The sequence below is a fragment of the Ovis aries genome, chromosome 25 (genome assembly GCF_016772045.2).
Source record: "Ovis aries strain OAR_USU_Benz2616 breed Rambouillet chromosome 25, ARS-UI_Ramb_v3.0, whole genome shotgun sequence".
Taxonomy (NCBI): domain Eukaryota; kingdom Metazoa; phylum Chordata; class Mammalia; order Artiodactyla; family Bovidae; genus Ovis; species Ovis aries.
In genome coordinates this window covers 15931837-15947079 of record NC_056078.1, presented here as the reverse complement: position 1 = coordinate 15947079, position 15243 = coordinate 15931837, and the positions used below count along the sequence as shown (strand labels likewise).

Genomic DNA, 15243 nt, shown 5'->3' with positions numbered 1-15243 from the left:
GTCAGAGATCTGGGGAGAGGTGAGTCAGCAGGCTTTAGCCAATACCTGAGTGATTAGAAGGAAGCTACGCTTTGGTAAACACTGCCACAGAAATATCATAATGCTCTTTACCTCAGCCAAATGGGAAGACTCTTACGAAGATTAGAGAGAGAAATTTTGAGTGAAGGAAACCAGGGGGAAAAGAGCACACATTGTGTGTGATTCCATTGCTGTAAAATTCCAGAAAATGGCGTGTAATCTATAGTGACAAAAAAATCAATCACTGGTTGCCTGGGAAAGAGGGGTCAGGGAAAAATGGATTACCAAAGGACACTTTGGGGGTGACAGAAATGTTTATTTTCTTGATTGAGATGACAGACTCATGAGTGTATACCTATGTCAAAACTAATCACATAGAGCACTTTAAGTATACAAAGCTTCTGTGTGCTAAGTCACTTCATTTGTGTCTGAATATTTGTGACCCTATGGACTGTAGCCCACCAGTCTCCACTGTCCATGGGATTCTCCAAGCAGGAATCCTGGAGTTGGTTGCCATTTCCTCCTCCAGGAGGTCTTCCCAACCCAGGGATCAAACACATCTCTTATGACTGCTACACTGGCAGGTGGATTATTTACCATGAGCACTCCCTGGTGGCTCAGACGGTAAAGCGTCTGCCTGCAGTGCAGGAGCTGCTGCTAAGTCGCTTGAGTCGTGTTCAACTCTGTGCGACCCCAGAGAGGGCAGCCCACCAGGCTCCCCCATCCCTGGGACTCTCCAGGCAAGAGTACTGGAGTGGGTTGCCATTGCCTCCTCGAGCAATGCGGGAGACCCGGGTTCAATTCCTGGGTGGGGAAGATCCCCTGGAGAAGGAAATGGCAATCCACTCCAGCACTCTTGCCTGGAAAATCCCATGCACGGAGAAAGCCTGATAGGCCACAGTCCATGGGGTCGCAGAGTCAGACACGACTGAGCGACTTCACTTTCACTTTCACCAACCACCTGGGAAGCCCCATCCAGAGTTTAGTGTATTTCAACTGTAGCTCAGTAATTTTTTTTAGATAAAATATTTTTATGGGAATCGAAGTAGTCTATGGTATGTGAGGAAATTTTCATGGCTGACAATATATGTTTTGATTATTTATAGAACTTAAACTTAGTTCTCATTGAAAATATAAATGATTTGTGTGAACTTTAGCGAGGAAAAATATAAGACCAGATTCTTAATAGCTGAATATAGGAAATGAGATAGTTTTGGCACCTCCAATCTAATGTCCCCAAACCAGGCTGGACCCCTTTTCCCAGAGATAGAACCATCAACTGTGTGGATCATAATCCAACCAAGAGGCCTGTGTCTTTGACTTTGATTCTGTAGCTCTTTTCTGAGAAGGTACATTTGTCCAGGTACCCTGTAATAACCAAATAAAGTATACCACGTTCCCTGAAAGTTTTCCATTTCTCCATCAAATAGTAACAATTTTGTCTATCATAGTCAGTTCTTTCTGGAACCAGAGAATGGTGTAAGGCCAAGTGAAAAAGGAGGGGGTATAGTCAGCTGCACCTTCAGAACTCCCCCTTTTTGCCAGATCTGTGAATTTTTAAATTGGGCGGGGCCGGGGGGATGCCTTTTCTGAATGAGTATTCTTAAACAGAGAATTGCATGTATTAACACTAATGTTTTTCCAACTATAGTTTGTTTCTCCTCTGGGTATCATTTCTAAGCTCTTTATAAGAATTATTTTAAAATATAATTGTATACTTACCTTTTTAATCCATTTACCCATAGAGGAGGGCATTAAGTAAAACAATTGAAGGTAGATTATTACTGCTTTGTGCTAATCCAAAACAGAAAAATATGTTAAACTAAATGTATACAAGTAACTTAAAATTTTTAATGTAGTAGAAACGTATGGATTCTGTACTGAAGCACTCAAGCACAGGATTGCAGTGATACCAGATCACCCGGCACACAGAAGATACGTCTGTATCACCCCAACCAACTGTCCCCCACTGTCCTTCCTGCTCTGAGCTGGTACATCTTGTATTGTAACCAGAAGACAAAATATCAGAGGAGCTGGGATTCCTGTGCCCAACCCAGTACTGTGCCCAGGATGAAAATGTCCTTGGGAAACAGCAGTGCCAGATGAGATAGGAACAGGGCTTGACTGATGACTGGGGTCACTTGTGTTCCAGGACCTGGAAGGATGCTGGCTGCTGCCCAAACACTGGTCACATGGCTGGGAAAAATGGTCCTTTGTGGTTGAGCCCAGGAAAACATTTGTGGACCCAAAAGATCCCACAGACTTAGGAATAATGAGGCTGCTGAGCTGGGTAAAGAGATGAGGAGCATATGCACTGTTCAACACATTAACGTCATGTGTTCTGCCTTCTTTTTACCTTTTCTCTGTTACTACTTAATAACTGTAAGCTCGACATGTTGGGTCAAATACAGCTAAGTGTGTTGCCTGCTCATCATGGACAAAGAGAAAACAAAAGTTTGTGATATTTCTAATACCAGAATCTTCCAATGAAAAAAATGTATTTCAGCCTGTAGAGTTTTCCCACATAAAATAGGTGGTAAGAAGAAAGAGACTGCTGAGTAATTCTGCAGTATCTTCAGAGGATAATTCTATTACCATCTTTCAGCAGTTCCATATCAATGAGCTGGTAAGCCAAAGGGAAAGATCTCTTGTTGAGAATGTCCTGCCATTCTTATTACAGGTTAAGAGTGTCCTGCCATTCAATATACAGGGTATATATTTGGTGACTTTTGAAACCATAAACCATATTTGTCTGACAATAATTGGGACCTTATGGTTTACAAACCACTTTCACAGATATTTTTCGTGGTGAATCTTAATAGCAGTCATTATCAGCAACTTTTAATATTGACCATTTATCAGATTTCTAAAATTATTCCACTGCTTTGATCTTTCCCCAGAACAGTTACCCCCAGTCTAGAAAATACAGTTAGAAGGATAAAGTACTGAATTACCAAAAAATAAAAAAAATTAGCAAAAATCTCTTTTAAATTCATCACCTTGGTTATCTTTTTATTTCAGTGCTTTTGGAGATTGGGGGAGTTGGTGTGTCTTTTAAAACAACAAGATGGCCTATGAAATGGAGGATGTTATCTTAACCCTTAATTCTGTGAAAGTAAGCCAGAATTAATCCTGAAAATAACCTGCCCATTTCTTTATATTTCCTTTTTGCTTCTGGATATAATCTTAATTCCTAGAAGAGATCATTAATCCATTTTTATTCTGGAATTATGAAAGTACCCAATTAGGTGGGACAAATAGATTTTTAAGATAAATTCAAATAATTTAAAAATATATATTTAGTGGATAAGCTCTGCTATGGACCAGAGATGACGATATACAGCTGCATGCACGCTCGATCGTGTCTGACTCTTTGTGACCCTACAGACCGTAGCCCACCAGACTCCTTTGTCCATGGGATTTTCCTGGCAAGAATACTGGCATAGCATGGGATGCCATTTCCTCCTCTAGATTATACAGTTATCTTTCAGCAATAATTGTCTGAAGAAATATAATAGCTCGCATATCATTTTTTTATTAAAAGTTAAACATACCCTCTAACTGAATTATTTTAGGCCTAAATTTCTTTTAGATTTTGAGTCTGCAGACATACTTGCATCTACCTCCTTCAGAATCTGCAAGGCTTTTCTACTTGATAAGCAGTCACTGAGGGCCTCTTTTGTTACAAACACTGTGTTGTGTACCGTGAAAGAGACAAAACAGAATCCCTAAAGATGAAACTGAGAGCAGTGGGGAAAGCCAGCAGCAGGAAGAGTTACAATACAGGGTTAAAATGCTGAGCTAAAGATGTCAGTACCAGGAACAGGGAAGAAAGAATTGCTCAGAGCAAAAATTCCAGCATCATCCTCAACTCCTTTTGCTCATGTCCCATACCTGCTCCATCAGCAGACCCCAGTGACTCTACCTTCCACACATTTAACGAACGCGGCCACCTCTTACCACCTGTACTGCTCCCAGGACAAAGTCACCATCCTCTCTCTCTGGATGATTTTTTTTTTTAACTGTTCTCTCCTACTGTCTTGTGCCTTCTGACAACCCACCCTTCACCACTGTTTAGGACCTATTACAGCAGTAGGGTGATCCTGTTAAAACATACATTTTTTCATTCAACTCAAAACCCCTAATCACCTACCAGTTCACTCAGAGTAACAGCCATACATCCATGAGGCCCTCCGTATCTCAGACAGCATTGCCTCTCTGCTCAGTTCCTGCTGTTTTCCCCCCTCACCTTGAGGGAAACACCACAGGAATGTCCTGCCTCAGGACCTTTGCCTTAGATGCTTTCTCTTCCAGTGTTCTTCCCTCAAGATATCAACATGTCAGCCCCTTCACTTCCTTCAGGTCTTTACTGAGACATCACCTTTTCAGTAAGGCCCTCCATCGCCACCTCATTTCAACAGCAACTTCTGCTTTCCAGTATTTCTGTCCCCAGTACCCTGCCCACTTTCATGCAAACACTGTCACTATCCAGCATACTAAACATTCTGCCTGTGTTTCTTGCTCATCGTCTCTGTTCTCTGGTAGAATATAAGCATGCTGAGGACAGTGATTTGTGTCTTTAACTAATCGCTGTGTCCCCAGTGTCTGGAAGGGCACCTGCCACGTAGTAGGATATCAGTTAATATTTCTGGGAGAAATGATTGAATGATTGCTTATTGATACTGGACAAGTGACTTGGCAGGTCCTGTGCCTTAATCATTTTACAGAGGCCTGGGGCGAGGCCTGGGTGAAAGTGGTGGGACGGTCTTGCTAGTTTACACAGTTTGGTTTCAGAAGTGTCAAGAGGTTTAATCCCAGAGCCCTCCCATCTGGCAGTCTGGCTGACATGTAGGTGCCATTAGGTGTGCAGCTAGCCTTGCTCTTAGGAGGAAACGTCCACCTTCGTGAAGGAAGGCAGCTCCTCAGTCATGCAGCTTCAGAGCAAGCCAGAGAGAAATGAGAATGAGGAGAAGTAGGCAAGAGATTTATTCCTGCAATTGCACCTTCTCCTTTAAGGAAGCCTTTTCTGTATCTGTCTCCTGCTTTCATTGACCAGGAGGTAAATGAGCTTGCTTACGCTGTTTCTTTTAATCACTTACTTGTGCTTCACACTGCTTCGTATGCATTCAGCTTGTTCTGATCATTGTGTGAGGTGTAAGAATGCAGACGGTCTCTAACTTACAATGGTCTAACATAATTTTTCTGTTTTATGATGGTGCAAAAGTAATACACATTCAGTAGAAAACATACTTTGAATTCTGATCTTTTCCCCAGGTTGGCTATTTCCAAGTACTAGCCCTGCTCCCAGTCAGCCACACAGTCAACAGGGTAAACAGTTGATACATTTACAACCATTCTGTACCCAGACAAGCATTCTTCACATTCAGCACAGTATTCAGTATACAGTATTCGGCCTTTTTGTTCACTGATGTTCCCCAACTGTACGCTAATGTAAATGTTCTGAGCACATCTAGGGTAGGCTCAACAAAGCTATGGAGAAGGCGATGGCACCCCACTCCAGTACTCTTGCCTGGAAAATCCCATGGACGGAGAAGCCTGGTAGGCTGCAGTCCATGGGGTCGCGAAGAGTCGGACACGACTGAGCGACTTCACTTTCACTCTTCACTTTCATGCATTGGAGAAGGAAATGGCAACCCACTCCAGTGTTCTTGCCTAGAGAATCCCGGGGACTGGGGAGCCTGGTGGGCTGCTGTCTATGGGATCGCACAGAGTCTGACATGACTTAGCAGCAGCAGCAATGAAGCTATGATGTTTGGTAGGTTAGGTATATTAAATACATTTTTGATTTATGATATTTTCAATTTACAATGGATTTATCAGGACATAACCCCATCATAAGTCATAGAAAATATTTATACACTAAAGGAAGCATAGATTGAAAAATGGGATATCAAGTTTAAAAAAATAGTTGGTTACATTGAATGATAACATAGGCTTTTATATGATCAAGTCATTGGCTTCTGTAATTTTTGCACTATAATGGCAGAACCAACCATTTTTAAGATCGGGTGTTATCTGTCTTAGGATTTGGTGGCATTGGTGGGATGTTGGTATGGCCTTCCTACACTTAAGAGGGTGCATCGCTTTAGTCCCGTTTTTGGAGGGTGGGGGAAAGCTGATTTAAAATATTTGCTTCCTGCTAAACATACAATTATGGGCTTGGGAGAAATAGTTGTGCATGCTAATCACTCCCAAATCTGAATATATTTCAGGGTGTTTTCAGTTTTCCCCACATAACATCTGTACTTAAGAAGCCTCACTGCTCTTGGTAAAGTATTGACTTGATTTCTCTGCTCACATCCAGGGCGCTGCATGTTTCTGCCCTGCTCTCCCCAGATCCCCTGCCAGGCGCTCCCCTACAGGCCTTTCCATTTTCCATGAGTATGAGTTTACACAGCCATTCATCTCCAGGTGGTTATGTTCACCATCACTGACGACTCCCTCCACATCTCATACACACCGGGCTGCTCCCCTACTAAAACTTTCCACAGCCACGTGTTACACATTCCTTTTTTCTGCCATGCTCCCAGCTGTTTTGTGATGTTTTGATCTGTCTGTTTGCACAGCGCTGTCAGACTACATGCATGAAAGGTGTATTGTTGACATGAATGGTTTTAAAAACGTTTCTGTAAAGAGCCTACCTCGGTTATTGGGGAGGGAGAAGGAGGTCAGGGGCATCTACTTGAGTCTCTGCCAGAAGAAGACTTGTGTATGTTAACAAACAAACCCACTGAAATGTGATCATGATCTCTACCGATAAAGGATATGGGAGTCTCTACTTAGAAATAATAATAGGCAATAGTGACATAAAGATATGGAATCCTACCATAGAAAACGTATAAAAGTATATGTTAAGAAGGAGATGCTTACAAGAAGATTCAGGTAAACAGAACTGTTAGCTTATTCTTGGTCACCAAGTGTAAGGGTCTTAGCAAGAGACCCAGCCAGAACTGGCACACTGGGAAGAGGCCAGTTGGATGCGAGCCTGTGGATGTCCTGCTCACAGCTATCTGGAGGACTAGATGGAGTCTACTGTCCTTTACATTGCCCATGCTGGCCTGGATAATTTAGCAATTTTTTTTTTTCACTTAAGCAGATAAGAAAACCCAAGGCCCGCAGCTCTTTAGCTGGACAGTGGTGGCAAAGCAAGGAAGACAAACTAAGAAGATAGAAAGCACTTTTGTGACAGTAGAGAACATGGACAGTTCATTCCTAATAGAAAATATTTGTTTGCTTCCCTGATCTTTTTCCACTAAGTTTGCTGTATTTGAATCTAGATGATAAAGACTGGCCATGAGAATGGGTGGCATTTAGTGTTTAAAGTCCAGCTTGAAAGAGAAAAAAATATGTATACACACACACACACACACACATATTATTACCCTAAAAGGAAAAATCCACCTTGTATTTAACAGCAATCTATTTTTTAAAAACTTCATGTAAAAAATTTCACTCTAGGCCAAAAGAAATATACAATAAAGAATATAATAATATAGTGCATTCTTTAAAAGTCTGTCTTGGGCCAAGATATGTGGGTAAGTTGCATTTTTTCAGATTTTTTTTCTTTAATCCTCCAACAAAGATTGGCCCCAACTTTGCATACATTGCTTATGTTATCCAAATATGTTTGCCAATCTTTCGCATGCTATCTTTGGCCAGTGTTCTCCTTGAAATGTAGCAAAAATATAATGTGTTTGCTTTGTTTTGTTTTTGTTTTTTATTACTTATTCTTATAGAAGAAGAACTCCTACAGTTGACAGCTTCATCAGCTCAAGCGTTCGGGGGATGGCCAGGCCCCTCTCTGTCCCCTCCCTACCTCCCACAGCTCCACTAAGCTGTAGGTCTGCAGTTGTTTCAACACATATTGACGAATTTACTTCGGATTGTTTCACAGGCAATTATTTGATGTGTCAGTACCCTAGTGAAACTTTTATACTGATATATTCCCCTTAAAAACAATAAATCACAGTTTTCTCAAAAAAAAATAAATAAATAAACATTCATAGGCAAGCAACCAAGACCAAACACTTAGATCCTTTGTAATCTCGACTTTCTTTGAAAGAATAAGACCACGTAGCTCAGTCAGGAAAAAAAAAAATCCAAACCTCTTCCTACTCTTCTCAGTATTCAAGTTCTGGAGCTTGAGTTTTGTCTCCTGTGTTCTTTTTGCCTCAGCATTCTCCAGTTCTCATCCTTTCTATTCCAAATAGCTGTAAGACTCCATTTAAATCCTATCAGATTCTTTTTACGGCTGAAATTGAAAGCCTGAGGTCATTTCTAGGCCAACTCTGCTGCCTAATAAGTACGAATGTCCTCATCACACCTCCCCCTCCCAATTATTTTTTAAAATTCAACTCAATTATTTTAAGCACAACTCTTCAAAGTTAAAAAAAAATGTAACAGAGCCATGGAAGCAGAAATGCTAGAACTTGCCTTTTTATCTCTCACAGGAATGGCATTTTTAAACACAAACTCATGTCAGACATTGAATAGTCTCTACCCAGGAATGAATGTTTTGATTAAAAGTTATTTAATATCTCTAGCTCCTTGGAATTCTGCCTAAAGCTGGAGATATTCTTAGCTGCAGGTTTTGTGCCTTCTTCAACTAGATAGAAAAATGGCTCAAAATCCAGAGGGAATAAATGGCATTCTCAAAATAGTTACTTTGTTGTATAGGTGTTTATATCATAGAGGATACTGATGTGTTGAAATTTAGGAATTAGAAAAGAATGCTGGGGGAGGAGGAATGTGTCAGTACAGCATCTTTCTACAGCCCTGTCCCTACATCCACTGATCCTCAGGCTTTTGCTTAAAATCAGTTTTAGGACACTGCATTTATACAGCAGGTCTTAACACTAAGATTCTGTATAATCTGTATGTCATATTTCTTAACTTGAATTGGTATTTAAATCAAGAAGTGTTAAAGACATTTAAGCAGGTTGGTAGATCAAATATGATTTAATTTTTTGTCTGCTTCCAATGTAAAATCATGGGGACAGATTCTCATAGCATCTAAACGTTCATTTAAAAAATTTTTTAGAAGAAGGATAACTTCATTTCAAGGATGCAAATAGAATTTTGGCTCAATAAGTTATTTTCGCTTCAGAGGTAGTGTTGCTCTCAGTACAACCTCTTCTCTTTAACCATCATCCTTTTGAAGCAAAATATTTACAGAGCGTTGAATTATTTTTCCAGCTTTCCAACAGCATTTCATGCACTGAGATATTGATGTGACATGGTTAGAAATTGGGCCCTCCGGACCTGTATTGTGCAATGGCATTGTGCTGTTATCATCGGGAGATTCCATTTTTTCCAACCCCCAGGGTCCTGTCTGTGCTTGTTTACAGGTCATCTGGATAGCAACTAGTATATGTTCAATGGCATGAGTGTTAGCACGGTAACCTTGGCAACCGAGCTAGCTCTGATTTCAAAACCTCACATGCTGTATCATAAAATTAGATAACAGAATTGACATTCTGCTACATGTCTGTCATATAAATTAAGCTCTGAGAATGATTTCCTTTATAGCGGTGTGCCTTAATATGGAAATAGAAGGCACGAATTAGAACAATTTTATTACATATGTGTATGTACTATTCCACATTTACGTGCTGGGTATAGTTCTTCAGTTCTTTCTCTATGATTTTGAACCTCAGATATTGCCATATTACTCTCACTGTGCTGGAATTCTTGGCTTCATTTTATGATTGGGATGAAGCTTATAGCAGAGCTGTATCAGATATCCTATAGAAATAGTATTATGAATAATAGAAGATTCTGCTCCTAAAAAATGTAAAATTCAAAGCATTCTTGACTTTACTGGATACCATTATTTATGCTGATTAGAAGTAAGACTGTGCACAGAATATTATACTAACTAAATCAGAATCCCAAAGACAAGACATGCTTCCCTTTCATTTATATAGTTATGCATATTTTTACACACATTATATTTTCCAGTGCCCAGGAATCTTTGATAAGATCTTTATTTCAAGGACATTTTAAACATGCAGATTAATACACTTCATCAGCTTTGAGTCCTAGGTCCTCCTTTACAATTTGTAAATATTTTAATGTCAGGATTTTTCTATTTCTTGGGGTCTGGTGCAGTTTTTCTTGGATATAAATTTAAAGACTCAACTTGTGAATTACATTTAATGTAAGCACCCTGCAGTTTGCTGCATTGCAAATGATTATTTTTAGAAATTTTATGGTTGCCTGGATATATATATTTGTCTTCATTGATATGTAGGGAGAAAAGCTCATTAATGATTTAAAAAGAAGGTGTTTTGATTCATCAACTTCATTCTTCTCATTACATAAATAATAAAGGCAATAAATTAACATCTAATAAAGTTGTAAGTTTATTTCTGAATATAACTGCAAAACAGTCTTGAATCCTTGGGTATAACTTTTTCTATTCTTTATATTTTTCTGCCTCCATGTTTTCAATGTCATCATTCTGCATATTTTAACCTAGAAAGATGGTATATAATTCTTGTTAAAGATGCCTTCTAGCAGTTATCTATCAAACACCATAATTGAACAACTGTTTTGTAAAACAGTTCTTTGGCTTCTAGAATGGTAAGTTATTATATAAAACATGGAAGATTCTTATGTCACAACTGACTATAAAACAATTTTCCTTTTTCCGTATACCTGCTATATGTCATACATAACATTTGATAAAGCTGCTTCCAACATTTTCTCATCTTGTTAGCCATCCATCTAACTCTGGCTAGTGTTTTGTTAAGTACTACCGTCTTACCTTATACCTAACAAAAAGTGGAAATTCCTGCAAATTCAGGACTTTTTCTTTCCAGAAACAGATTAAGTGGTTGTGCTCTCTGCATTTGTGCTTAAGGGTGAAGAAGGGCAGAAATCCTTCTGTGTATTTGCCGACCCTGTACAGCAAATACCTGTTACATTTTCTGCAATGTTTAAACTGTTTGCTTTATCTCATTGAGTCATCATCACCTTTCTGTTTACACTGGTAAATGGTAGTTTTTATTATTTTCTTTTATCTTGAAACTATTTCTTGTGATGAACAGAAATAGTTCAGCATGTGGTGGTTCCAGGACTGAGTCCAGTTTGGGTAACCATCTATCCTGTGAAATAACTTCATCCAGAACTTTTCAACGCCTAGGCCTCCTACAGTGCAACATGGACATGAACTCAGGCTGTGTGGGGGCTGCAATGTGGGGGCTAAATGGGCTGTTTGCATGACTCCAAGATGTATTTTAATATCTGGTATTTTTTTAAATTATGAAATGATATGCCATTCGATGGATGGGGGAGGGGAGGAATCCTAATGATAAAAGAGAAAATAAAAGTAAAAAAGCAATACAGCTTCTTTTGTGATTTCCTTGTAGGTCCGATGTTGTGGTCCTCTGTTTTTCGATCGCTAATCCCAATTCCCTAAATCATGTGAAAACCATGTGGTATCAAGAGATCAAGCACTTTTGCCCTCGCACACCTGTTGTTCTAGTTGGCTGCCAGCTAGATCTCCGCTATGCTGATCTTGAAGCTGTTAATAGAGCCAGACGCCCTTTAGCAAGGTAAGCCAGGGGACTCAGTGTGCCAGTTAAATTAAAATTTAGAGGTAGCAGATGTCTTTGTAGCCTTGGGTTCTGTTCTTTAGTGGCTCCAAGATCCCATCAATCAGTCAGAATGCTTTAAGTTGGCTGGTTAACCAATGAGGAAGAGATATGTCCTGACCCCTCTCATGTTCACCATTACCTCTTTTTTAAAAAACTGTACATATTTTTTAATTGCTGGAAAACTGCTTGACAGTTTTGTGTTGGTTTCTGCCATACAACAATGCAAATGAATCGTGTGTGTGTGTGTGTGTGTGTGTGTGTGTGTGTGTATCCCTTCCTTCCTGATCCTCCCTCCCCTTCCCACATCCCACCCCCTAGGTCATCACAGAGTGCCAGGCTGGGCTTCCTGTGCTCTTTAGCAACTTCCCATTATCTGTTTTACACATGATAGTGTATATATGTTAATGCTACTTTCTCAATGCATCCTGCCTTCACCTTCTCCGGCTGTGTCCAAAAGTCTGTTCTCTACTAGGTTCATCAGTACTATTTTTATAGGTTCCATATATGTATGCATTAATATATAATAATTGTTTTTCTCTTTCTGACTTAATTCACTATGTATAAGAGGCTCTGGGGTTATCTACCTCACTACAACTGACTCAAATATGTTCCTTTTATGGCTGAGTAATATTCCATTGTATAAATATACACCAACTTCTTTATCCATTCATGTGGAGATAGACATCTAGGTTGTTTTCATGTCCTGGCTGTAAATGAAGCAACTGACAAAGGGTTAATCTCCAAAATCTATTAGCAGTTCATACAGCTCAATATCAGCAAAACAAATAACCCAATCAAAAAATGGGCAAAAGACATAAACAGATGTTTCTCCAAAGAACACTTCACTTCACTTCAGTCTCTCAGTCGTGTCAAACTCTTTGCAACCCCATGAACTGCAGCATGCCAGGCCTCCCTGTCTATCACCAACTCCCGGAGTTTACCCAAACTCATGCCACTGACTCAGTGATGCCATCCAACCATCTCATCCCCTGTTGTCCCCTTCTCCTCCCACCTTCAATCTTTCCCAACATCAGAGTCTTTTCAAATGAATTAGCTTTTTGCATCACATGGCCAAAATATTACAGTTTCAGCTTCAGCATCAGTCCTTCCAATGAATATTCAGGACTGATTTCCTTTAGGATGGACTGGTTGGATCTCCTTGCTCTCTAAGGGACTCTCAAGAGTCTTCTCCAGCACCACAGTTCAAAAGCATCAATTCTTCATCACTCAGGTTTCTTTATAGTCCAACTCTCACAACTATACATGACTACTGGAAAAACCATAGCTTTGACTAAACAGACCTTTGTTGGCAAAGTAATGTCTCTGCTTTTTAATATACTGTCTAGATTGGTCATAACTTTTCTTCCAAGGAGTAAGCATCTTTTAATTTCATGGCTGCAGTCACCATCTGCACTGATTTTGGAGCCCAGAAAAATAAAGTCAGCCACTGTTTCCACTGTTTCCCCACCTATTTCCCATGAAGTGATGGGACCAGATGCCATGATCTTCGTTTTCTGAATGTTGAGCTTTAAGCCAACTTTTTCACTCTCCTCTTTCACTTTCATCAAGAGGCTCTTTAGCTCCTCTTCACTTTCTGCCATAAGGGTAGTGTCATCTGCATATCTGAGGTTATTGATATTTCTCCCGGCAATCTTAATTCCAGCTTGTGTTTCTTCCAGCCCAGCGTTTCTCATGATGTACTCTGCACATGAGTTAAATAAGCACAGTGACAATATACAACCTTGACGTACTCCTTTTCCTATTTGGACCAGTCTGTTGTTCCCTGTCCAGTCCTAACTGCTGCTCCCTGACCTGCATGCAGATGAAAGAAGACATAACAGTGGCCAATAAACACATGAAAGGATGCTCCACGTCGCTCATTATTAGAGAAATGCAAATCAAAACTACAGTGAGGTATCACCTCACACCAGTCAGAATGGTCATCCAAAAAAAAAAAAAAAATCTATAAACAATAAATGCTGGAGAGGATGTGAAGAAAAGGGAACCCACCTGCACTGTTGGTGGGAATGTAAACTGACAAAGCCATTACAGAAAACAGTATAGAGATTCCTTTAAAAAGTAGAAATAAATCATCTGACCCAGAAATCCTGCTTGGGCATATACCCTGGGCAAACCCCAATTCTAAAAGACACATGCACCCCAATGTTCATTTCACCATCACCTCTTAGTCAGGAACCCATTTTTGTAAAATGGTTGGCCAGAGCTTAAAGTGAATTCTCTAATTATGATATGGTGTATAAAAGTGCTTTGGGGCCTTCCCTGGTAGTCCAGTGGTGAAGACTCGGCTCCCAATGCAAGAGAGGCTCATTTGATTCCTGGTTGGGGATCTAAGATCCTGCATGTTGCCAAGTACAGCCAAAAAAATAAATAAGCACTTTGAACTTGGTAAAGTGTTAAACAAAATGTTAGTTACTCATAATAATGTCTTTCTGGAAATTAAGATTTATAATAAAGGTAGGTGAAATTCATGTCTGGATAGTCATGTATGGATGTGAGAGTTGGACTTTGAAGAAAGCTCCACACCGAAGAATTGATGCTTTTGAACTGTGGTGTTGGGGAAGACTCTTGGGAGTCCCTTGGACTGCAAGAAGATCCAGCCAGTCCATCCTAAAGGAGATCAGTCCTGAATTACACTGGAAGGACTGATGCTGAAGCTGAAACCCCAATACTCTGGTCACCTGATGCGAAGAGCTGACTCATTTGAAAAGACCCTGATGCTGAGAATGATTAAAGGTGGGAGGAAAAGGGGAAGACAGAGGATGAGATGGTTGGATGGCATCACCGACTCAATGGACATGAGTTTGAGTAAGCTCCAGGAGTTGGTGATAGAGAGGGAAGCCTGAAGTGCTGCAGTCCATGGGGTCGCAAAGAATCGGACACAACTGAGCGACTGAACTGAACTGAACTGAAGTGAAATTCAGAGCCATCGTCTATGATTCTTGGCCCCAGAAACGTCCAATTCATGCAAATACTCATATCCAAGTATTTTTAACCTTCTCATTTTCCTCCATCTTAGAGTATTTCATTCCTGAGGTGGCTGTGTCCGGTTTTTAAAGATTATATAGACCTATGGTTAAGAACAGCAATACTGCTTTTTAAATGGCTCTCTGGTGGTGTTATTTTTAGAGTGTCACACATTTAAATTACAGCTTGAAGGAGAATTTGTTTCCATCTATATAAAATGTGGATACCAATCTTGGGAGGAATAAGAGTTTTTTTAAAACATGTACTCCTTCAATATTCTTTTTAAAAATAATTGTATATGTGTTTTATTCTTAACTTTGTTTTTTGCTGGTAAACATAGGTTTTCCCAAAATGTTGATATTACTACCTTCCTTCCAGGTAGTAGGTACTTTGCCTTAATAAGCTTATTATAAAATTTTATATGGACATAAGTTTTTATGCTCTCACAGCAAAAGCAAATGTACTTTGTCAAGATAATTTCTGATGTTCTAGGTACCTCTTGGATAAATGTCCTAAAAACATTTCATGTTCCTTCTATCCTTAAATACATGGACTAGGAACTGCATATTATAAGCCACGCAGAGGGAAAGAGCCCTCCTGGCAAGTGAGAGACTAGCCC

General features: G+C 39.8%; 1 protein-coding gene across 32 annotated transcripts in view; it reads left to right on the top strand.

The window, feature by feature from the left end:
• Window positions 1–15243, top strand: part of RHOBTB1 (Rho related BTB domain containing 1) — a 141154-nt gene that overhangs the window by 106623 nt on the left and 19288 nt on the right. For all 32 annotated transcript variants that reach the window (XM_060406487.1, XM_060406474.1, XM_042241136.1 and 29 more), the window contains one exon: window positions 11412–11597. In XM_060406487.1, the coding sequence (XP_060262470.1) occupies window positions 11412–11597 (186 nt within the window). The remainder of the gene's footprint in view (window positions 1–11411; window positions 11598–15243) is intronic.